Raw genomic sequence first — 10,176 nt, 5'->3', positions numbered from 1 at the left:
TCCAAATTAAAACTAACTCCCTGGTTAAAAATAGATTTCCTGAACAAAGAATTAGAAAATCAAGCAATGTGTTTTCATAAGAAAATAAGACAGAAATTTAGTTTTAGTTGCTTGAGCACTACAAGTATCAACACCTTTTTCATCAACATGCTTGTGAGCACTACAAGTATCAACACCTTTTGCACTCTCAATATTGACTTCTATTAAAATTAAACATTGTGAGAAAAGACCATCTGGCAGTTGATTCTATATGTTTTATGCATGTGGCTAAAAGGTTCACTTCTTTACAATCTGGTCTTCTGAGTGCAGTTCTGGTAACCTCATTAAAGGAAAGATGTGGAGGCTTCGGAGAGGGTGCAGAAGTAGTTTACCAGGATGCTGCTAGATTAGAAGGTATCAGCTATAAGGAGAGGATGGACAAATGTGGATTGTTTCCTCTGGAGGATTGGAGGCGACCAGATAGAAGTTTATGAGAGGCAGAGATAGGATGGATGGTCAGAATCATTTTCTCCCAGGCTGGGAATATCAAATACTAGAGGCCATAGCTTTAAGGTCAGAGGGGTAAATTTAAACGAGATGTGCAGGGCAACACATGGTGTCTAGTGACAGGAATGTGCTGCCATAGTTGATGGTGGGAGCAAATACGATAGAAGTATTTAAAAGGCTTTTAGATGGGCACGTGAATATGCGGGGAACGGAGAGATACGGATCATGTGCAGGATTAGTTTAATTTGGCATTATGTTCAGCACAGATATCGTGAGCTGAAGTGGGTTTTTTTCTGTGCTTTATTGTTTTATGTAAAACAGTTAAAAAAAGATATTTCTTTCACAGAGGTTCCAACTGGCAATAGGGCACTAACACCAAAATAGTGACTAAAATCTCTAATAATCCCACTTAATAGCCACTTATGATCTTTACTAACACAGAATGCAAAATGAAGAATCAATATTTATGAACCATATTCCAATTTTATTAAGTTGTAACAATTGTAGAAACAATTGCAAGTGGAATTACAAAATACTCTACCCATTTTATAATTATTCTGTCTGAACCTCTCTGTAAATGGATAAGACTAAAACAGTGATAGATTATCTGCTTTCTGACAGAATAAATGCAGAACGTTTCACTGGAGTTTTTGTTTGTATTTTTATTTTCCTTTAATACCACTTAATCTCTTAAATCCATCTGTAGATTGAGCAGCTCAAATATGAGATTTTAGTGATGAACGCTGTCTGATCCAACCAACTTGCACCAGTTAAGGCATGTGTGAAACATTCATTTGAAAGAAAGAAGTATGCTTATTCCAACTAAAAAAGGGCCCAGGAAGCAAGACTGATTATTCTGACATCTTTAAAAGGTAATTTACAAAATAGATACAAATTCATTTCTTAGTGTTTGTCTAATACAAAATATATGACTTAGGGTGGTTGCATGATGTCAAAATAAACAGCTAGCTTTATTTGAGAATTGCGTTCGCGGAATTTGCATAAAATGCACCAAATTTCGTAAGAATGATTTCACCGTAAGTAACCTTAAATCTACACTAATGCCATGGACAGCAAATGTTTCAAGCTACCACGCAAACCAAAAGCATTTCATAATTAGGAGATTTTCCTGCACAGCAAGAAATAGTTTCAACCCTTCTCTTCCATTGCACAACTGAACACCACATCCAGAACTGTAGTCAAAATACCACTTTAAAAATCACCATTGTACAGTGTTATGCATTAGCAGCTGATCAGTTGCCAAAAGTGGATCAGATTAAATAGAATAAAATACAGATAACGCAAATACTAAGGACTTATTGGAAACCATCAGTTACTAATATATATTTAATTTTCATTTTTTCAGGAGTGTTTTACTCTGGCTTCCAATTGACACTGTTTCATCAACATTAAATTGGTAAATGTAATTCAATGAGCCTATGGCATACAAAAGAACTGGTACAAAATTAATTGTGTTTTACCACAACCAGAAAAATTAGGCACTAATTTACAATGCTCAAACATACTGCTTTACAGAAATAGCCACACTAACAGTTGAAAAAAATCAGGTATTCGCCAAAACAAAAGAAAGATAGTCATGTAGGACATCCCAGGTCACTTATTTTTGTAAACCGGACTTCAAATAATCATTGTTTTAGAATTCATGCATAAATCATTTCCTTTTGCAAACAAAGCAGTCCTTCTCACATCATTTACATCAGTGCATAATATCACCTTTACGTTGCTACACCAGCAAACCAAATTACAGCAGAAACTGCTGGTAGAAAGATGTTCCAATTCACTTATCCCCTTAAATGACTGGAGTGATACTCTTAGTTAATCGACTATATACTCAAAACAGTTCAGACATATTTTAATAGAGTAGGCTAACGTTGTCAAATACTACCACACATCAAAAATTAATGAAAAAATGTGCCAAAATATGAGGTATCAAGGAATCCTTCAGAAATGTGCAAAGATTCTTTTTTTTGGGCACATCATTCTCTGGCAGTTCATTTTATTTATGCATGGATAAACTAGTTTGTAGAATGAGTTTCATCTAGTATTCCTTGACCAGAACAGAACATCGTTGTTTCATTATTTCTTGATGATATTGCAGAGTTTCAGTTGACATTACCACTTCTGGAGAGAAATGTGAATCAATTTTATAGTTCATCCTGAAAAAGGAAAATTATAACAAATATGAGGAACACAATTTAGTTTTAGTTTAGTTTAGAGAGATATAACATGCAAACAGGCCCTACAGCTCGATCACCCGTTCACACTAGTTCTATGCTATTTCACTTTTGCATCCACTCCCTACACACTAGGGAGCAATTCTACAGAGGCCAATTAACCTACAAATCCGCATATTTTGGGGATGTGGGAAAGGAAACCCATGCGGTCACAGGGAGAACGTGCAAACTCTGCACAAACAGCACCAAAGGTCAGGATCGGATCTGGGTCTATGGCGCTGCGAGGCAGCGGCTCAAGGTTGCACCACTGTGCCGCCCTATTTAATAACTAAGCATTTGTAGATCAAATTCCAAAAATACAAGGAGCATATTCTTCAGCAGAACAAATAGACACAAAATGTTAAACTACAAGCTGAAGAATCATTTGAGGACATGTTGGTTTCCCGAGAACCAATTAGAAACTGGATGTTCCGACAAGTTAATCCAAGAAAATCGATTGAAATGATTAGGTTTAAGAAACATCTAACTCCAAATTGCTACTGGCTCTGAGCTTGTGTCAACAGGACAGGCAGTATCCCTGGAGAACATGCATAGGTGAACCTTTAAGTCGGGGCCCCTCTTCAGACTGATTGTGGGGGGGAAGGGAAAGTTAAAAAGGCACAGGAAAAAGCATGGCAGGTAATAGGCGAACACAGGTGAGGGGGTATTTTGATAGGCAGAAGGCTGGTCAAAGGTCAGAGATGAAACTGATTTTATCCCCGCCTCCACTCCTTCATCTGGCTTCACAATTTGTAACTCTTGAATCCTTTTGTCTGATACCTTTTTATCATCTCTGGCCTTTGTCCAACCATTGCCTATCAAAACCCCCCATTGCCTGTTCACCTATACCTACTGTGCTTTGTCCTGCCTCTCCTCTCTTCCAGCTTTCTGAAGAAGGGACCCGATCCAAAAAGTTACTTTTCCATATTCTCCAGGGATGCTCCCTGACCCATTGAGTGGGGGTTTTTTAAATCCAAAGGCAGTACTGCTGGATCACAAACATTAAATCTCCCTCCCTCTGTTGCGTGACATTGCAATCTAATCTACACCGTTTAAAAACAGATAGTTCATTATTACCTTTTTTGTTGAAAATGTGCCCATCTTTGGTTGCAGCTCCTCTAATCGTTTTCTTAGTAGCTCAGATATCACTTTAGTATCTCTGGTGTTTATATATTCACCTGTGGCACTTTTCTGTAAGGTACAACATTACATACTTTGCTAAGCAAACCAACATATGACAAAATTGTGGACAGTACGTACTGTCCAAAGACGTACAGGTTTGTAGGTTAATTGACTGGGTATATGTAAAAATTGTCCCTAGTGTGTGTAGGATAGTGTTAGTGTGCGGGGATCACTGGGCGGTGCGGACTTGGTGGGCCAAAAAGGCCTGTTTCCGCGCTGTATCTGAAATATGAAAAATATGAAAATAAATAATATGAAAAGTACATCGGTAACCAGGAAGTATATATTGATTTATAATGACACAATATATCACCATTGTTCTTGACAATGCAAATTCCTAAATTCAATATGGAAAATTGAAACTATATTTTTAGAAGCAGAATGGAAGCTACTATATATCCATCTTTTTTTTGGTTGTGACCCAGGGTAGACACCCATGAATATGTGCTTTGTATTCATTAGCATGTGCATTTGTGTAGAAGACTTAGGGCACAATAAGTTATGTTGGCTCCCTGTAAGCTATTTTCCAGTAATAGTTTACCAAACTGACATAAAACATCAAGAAAGCTGATTCATTTACATTGCTCTTCCATTTGCTTTTTGCACAAATGGCATATTATCACAGAGCTTAATGTTAAATTCTTCACAGAATATTGGAACAGAAATTTAATGGTGTGGTTATCATTTGAATAACCTCTTATACAACATCAATCATTTCTCTGGATCAGAAAGTTGAAAAAAAATGTCCAGTGTTATTTTTGTGTGCAGTAAAATTACTAAGTTCAAATGTCACATTTATTTCCCTTTCTCCTATTTGATCAATCCAATCTCTCTTTCCATTTTTTGTATCTAATTTGACTAATTTACCTTCTTTCCCGAATCTTCATTTACCTTGATCTTGGCATCATGATAGGCAATCACGCACATTGTGGGCTGAAGAAGCTGTTGAGCTGCACACATTTACATTTTGGTAGAAAAAAGGAACTGCAGAAGCTGGTTTACACAAGGACAAGAATTGCAGGAGTAACTCAGTGGATCAGGCAGCTTCTCTGAAGAATATGGATAGGTGGTGTTTTGTGTTGGGACCCTTCTTCAGTCTAAACATCACCTATCTGTGTCCTCCAGAGATGTTGCCTGACCTGCTGAGTTACTCAAGCACTTGGTGTCCTTTTACATTCAAATCTTGTTGGTTAAAGAGAATTATGTTGCTGGTCCCATCCCTTATTGGCCAGTTGCCTTATTGCCCCTCGTTCCTTCTTGTTCCCAGCTTGCATTTCTAGCAGATTACTATGTAAAACTCATTTCATACAAAGAAATACCTATTGCTGCCATCATGTGAAGCCCCAGACCAACAAAATCCAGCCCAATTGTTTACCTTCTTTTCACCTTGGAAAGGATAGAATTTAACTGTCGGATATGCTCTGATTCCAGCAGTTTGACAAATATGTGGATTATTCTGACAATCCATTTTTCCTGCTTTTACTTTGCCTTTGAATGACTGAAAGAAAACAACATTTATATTAAATGAACAATGAATGATCTATTCGCATTTTAGCAATACCTCATTTTTCATATTAGCCATGTCAAAAGAAAAGTAGGCATTCAAAAGACACTTGACACTTTTGTGAATGTCTTCATTGTAATGCTAAAGTTTAAACTGGATACTTACAATGTATAAAGGGAATTAGCGGGTATTTAGATCATGAATAGCATACTTATGCCCACTATTTCAATGTATTATGAGGTATAGATACAATGAACACACTGAACTACTCAAAATTGTTCAATGTGAAGTTGAGGATTCAATAGTTATTTAGGAAGTGTGAGATTTATTCCCAGTAGCAATTAATGTACTGGTTTACTCACATTTTTGTTCTTGTTCACAAAATACCCTTAGGGCAGGAGGAAAAAGTTCAATTGAATAGACTGAAAAACAAACTCAAATCCAATCCAGCTGTGAGGAAATGAATGGAACATGAAAGACACAATTGAACCACAGGCTTAAAATCCACTGCAGCCAAATAATTTAGGTATATTTGTGGAATGTACGTTGCAATAATTTTTTTACATATTACCAACAGCTTGGCACAATGGTAGTTGGTATGAACTACAGAAGCAAATAATGTGCTGGTTATCAGTTCTAGGGTGTGGTGATAATTGCAGATATCACTACATCCCTTGGAATGGTAGTTTGTTTTTAAACACATATAGGAATGAGAAAAATATTTTTGCATAAAAACTGTACAAAGATGAACTTTCTAGTTTGTTAAGGAGCAAACATGGAAGACCAACTTCTGGCATTTACAAAAATTGAAACCAGGTTACTTTGTCTTCATGAATTCTGCGATTATCACCAATGTCTCCAAGTCACATAGTGTAAAATTTGTTTACATTTGAATCAAACTTCTGGAAGTTTCTAACTGCAACATGGAAGCGCTATCACAGCAATAACAGTAATTCAAAGAACTCCCCACCATTATGTACCAAGACAAGTATGTAACCTGGAAAACATGTAGAAAGGTCCCAACCCAAAACATCACCTATTCCTTTTCTCCGGAGATGCTGTCTGACCCACTGAGTTACTCCAGCATTTTGTGTCTATCTTCAGTTTAAACCAGCGTCTGGTGTTCCTTCCTACACAAGCACAAAGAAACATAGCGATCGACATTACAACGACAAGATAATTACCTTAGCAAGAAGTTCAAACTCTGGAGCAAAGTTCTGACAAGGACCACACCAAGGTGCATAGAAATCAATGACCCAGTGGTCCTTTCCATTTAATACTTTGTTTGTAAAGTCTCCTGGTGTTAACTCAATGGAGGTTTGAGGAAGGAACCTGGACAAATAAAAAGTCAAGTTAGAAACGGGACTGCAGATGCTGGTTTACACAAAGGGACATAAAATGCTGGATTAACTCAGCGGGTCAGGCAGAATCTCCAAAGAACATGGATAAGTGAAGAATGGTCCTGACCCGAATGTTCACCTATCCATGTTCTTCAGAAATACTGCCTGACCCACTAAGTTATTCCAGAACTTTGTGTCCTCAAATGAAGTTGATCAATTAAAAATTGAAGGGGAATATTTGGTAGTTTGTGCTAAGTGACATTTATAGTGCCCTCCATAATGTCTGGGACAAAGACCCATCATTTATTTATTTGCCTCTGTACTCCACAATTTGAGATTTGTAATAGAAAAAATCACATGTGGTTAAAGTGCACATTGTCAGATTTTAATAAAGGCCATTTTTATACATTTTAGTTTCACCATGTAGAAATTACTGCTGTGTTTATACCTAGTCCCCCCATTTCAGAGCACTATAATGTTTGGGACACAGCAATGTCATGTCAATGAAAGTAGTCATGTTTAGTATTTTGTTGCATATCCTTTGCATGCAATGACTGCTTGAAGTCTAAAGGCATGCTAAATTGGGTTCAGATTGGGTGATTGACCTGGCCACTCAAGAATTGACCATTTCTTTGTTTTGAAAAACTCCTTTGTTGCTTTAGCAGTATGTTTGGGATCATTGTCTTGCTGTAGAATGAACCGCCGGCTAATGAGCTGTGAGGCATTTGTTTGAACTTGAGCAGATAGGATGTGTATATACACATCAGAATTCATTATGCTACTACTATCAGCAGTTGTATCATCAATGAAGATAAGTGAGTCAGTACCTTCAGCAGCCATACACGCCCAGGCCATAACACCCCCACCACTGTGTTTCACAGTTGAGGTGGTATGCTTTGGATCTTGGGCAGTTCCTTCTCTCCTCCATACTTTGCTCTTCCCATCACTCTGATATAAGTTAATCTTCATCTCATCTGTCCACAAGATCTTTTTCCAGAACTGTGGTAGCTCTTTTAAGTACCGCAAACTGTAACCTGGCCATCCTATTTTTGCGGCTAACCAATGGCTTGCATTTTGCAGTGTAGCCTCTGTATTTCTGCTCATGAAGGCTTCTGCAGACAGTGGTCATTGACAAATGCACACCTGACTCCTGAAGAGTGTTTCTGATCTGTCGGACAGGTGTTTGGGGATTTTTCTTTATTATAGAGAGAATTCTTCTGTCATCAGCTGTGGAGGTCTTCCTTGGCCTACCAGTCCCTTTGCGATTAGTAAGCTCACCAGTGCTCTCTTTCTTCTTAATGATGTTCCAAACAGTTGATTTTGGTAAGCCTAAGGTTTGGCTGATGTCTCTAACAGTTTTATTCTTGTTTCTCAGTCTCATAATGGCTACTTCGACTTTCATTGGCACAAATTTGGTCCTCATGTTGATAAACAGCAATAAAAGTTTTCAAAGGTGATGGAATCACTGGAGAAAAGACTAGGTGCTGAGAGCTCTCTTATACCTGCATTAAGGAGGCATTTAAACACACCTGAGCAATTACAATCACCTGTGAAGCCTTGTGTCCCAAACATGATGGTGCCCTGAAATGGGGGATTATGTTTAAACACAGCTGTAATTTCTACATGGTAAAACCAAAATGTATAAAAATACCCTTTAATAACATCTGACAATGTGCACTTTAACCACGTGTGATTTCTTTTCTATTACAAATCTCAAATTGTGAAGTACAGAGACAACTAAATAAATGATGGGTCTTTCTCCCAAATAATATAGAGGGCACTGTTTCCCAACCTTCTTTGCACTGAAAGTTACATGAAAACATAGCATGTAGAGGAACTCTTTACCCTGTTCAATCAAATCATAGCTGAACTGTATCTCCACTCCTTTGTCATATCCTTGATCTGCACCCCATGATAAAAATATACTGATCTGTAGATCAGTGCATGTTCCTTTAACATAGTGACCTCACCACTACTAACCACTCCCCATGGTCTCTTGTATAATTGTAGCTTCCCCACCTCCAGCTCGCTCTCTAGTTCCAGTGATGACCACGGACAGCTAGGGCATAATGTGTGTAGTGCAATTAATAAACCTATTCAGTAAAAGACTCTGCGTACGAGGGACACCCTTTTACATGATCTTAATCGTATATTTCAATTTGTCCATTGTCCACCATTTTGTTTTGTGGGAAATTAATTTTAGATACCTAGATAAGACCTTACAACCATTCTTAAATTTGGATTTGTATAGGATTCTCAATGATTTTTCCAAGGCTCTATATAGAAACATTACTTTTTTCCTATGCATATCCTAACTCCCTTCAGATAACACCCAACTTCCATTACACTTTGTGTTAAGAGTCATAGAGTGAAACAGGCCCTTCGGCCCAACTCCCCCACACCGGCCAACATATCCCAGCTACACTAGTCACACCAGTTTGGTCCATATCCCTCCAAACCTGTGCTATCCATGTACCTGTTTAACTTTTTCTTAAATGTTGGGATAGTCCCTGCCTCAACTACCCCCTCTGGCAGCTTGTTCCATACACCCACCACCTTTTGTGTGAAAAAGTTACCCCTCAGATTCCTATTAAATCTTTTCCCCTCCACCTTAAACCTATGTCCTCTGGTTCTCGATTCATCTACTCTGAGCAACCAGTTTGTGTGGGTATTGCAACTTCCTTTGCTAAGCAAAATCAATTACTTTCATGGAACATATTTCACGAATTTTAAGAGAAGCTAATATCTAAATTAAACTGTAATCTCAGATATGTGAGTCTATGCTACCGTTGTCTTTTGTTAGAATCAGAAAACACCATACGATAATTGAGAGCTTATTTCATTTGCAAAAACTGTTCCATTTCAAGCTTTGATCATTAGTTGGCTGCTAACTGAGATTGAATATTTTAAGGTATTAATTTTCAAACTTCAACCTATAGTCAACCAGACCATGGAAACTTACCCCAATGCCCAAGACCCAAGCGACTGTGCATTCCTGGACCAACCATTATAACTACTGTAGGAAGAAATAAGAAACCATTATACCTAAATCAAAGGACGGAGATGGACATTAACTGGGGTTATTCAATTACCAAGAATTGTTTTGGTCAAAGTGATGGATAACATGTTTGACACAACTACCGAAAGATTGCAAAAATTCTCTGCCCAAGATTATCTTTGTCATAGGTTTTCCCAGATAATGCTGTTCTCTTTGACATTTCACCAGTGACTATTGGAATGAAGATTTATTCGTTCTGGAGCTTGACCCTCATTTATTTATTTTTTCTTCATCCATACAAACAATGTCGTTCATACCATTGACCAATTCCAAGCCCCTGCTTTATTCCTCCTAAGGACCTCAATTGTTCCAAGGTTTGATTTTTACAATCCTCTTGAACTGACTGCTCCATTGCAACGTTTCAATCTTTCA

At 37.7% G+C, this 10,176-nt stretch overlaps 1 protein-coding gene across 5 annotated transcripts in view; it reads right to left on the bottom strand.

The window, feature by feature from the left end:
• Window positions 1-963: 963 nt before the first annotated feature.
• The window catches only part of dnajc10 (DnaJ (Hsp40) homolog, subfamily C, member 10), a 39,433-nt gene continuing 30,220 nt past the window's right edge, over window positions 964-10,176 (bottom strand). For all 5 annotated transcript variants that reach the window (XM_078404048.1, XM_078404047.1, XM_078404050.1 and 2 more), the window contains 5 exons: window positions 9,709-9,762; window positions 6,591-6,738; window positions 5,278-5,400; window positions 3,798-3,911; window positions 964-2,663 (listed from right to left, as the gene is read on the bottom strand). In XM_078404048.1, coding sequence (XP_078260174.1) covers window positions 2,652-2,663; window positions 3,798-3,911; window positions 5,278-5,400; window positions 6,591-6,738; window positions 9,709-9,762 — 451 coding nt within the window. In that variant the 3' untranslated portion in view covers window positions 964-2,651. The remainder of the gene's footprint in view (window positions 2,664-3,797; window positions 3,912-5,277; window positions 5,401-6,590; window positions 6,739-9,708; window positions 9,763-10,176) is intronic.

The sequence above is a fragment of the Rhinoraja longicauda genome, chromosome 8, assembly GCF_053455715.1.
Source record: "Rhinoraja longicauda isolate Sanriku21f chromosome 8, sRhiLon1.1, whole genome shotgun sequence".
In the NCBI taxonomy this organism is placed as follows: Eukaryota; Metazoa; Chordata; class Chondrichthyes; order Rajiformes; family Arhynchobatidae; genus Rhinoraja; species Rhinoraja longicauda.
This window is presented reverse-complemented; position numbering and strand designations above follow the sequence as displayed.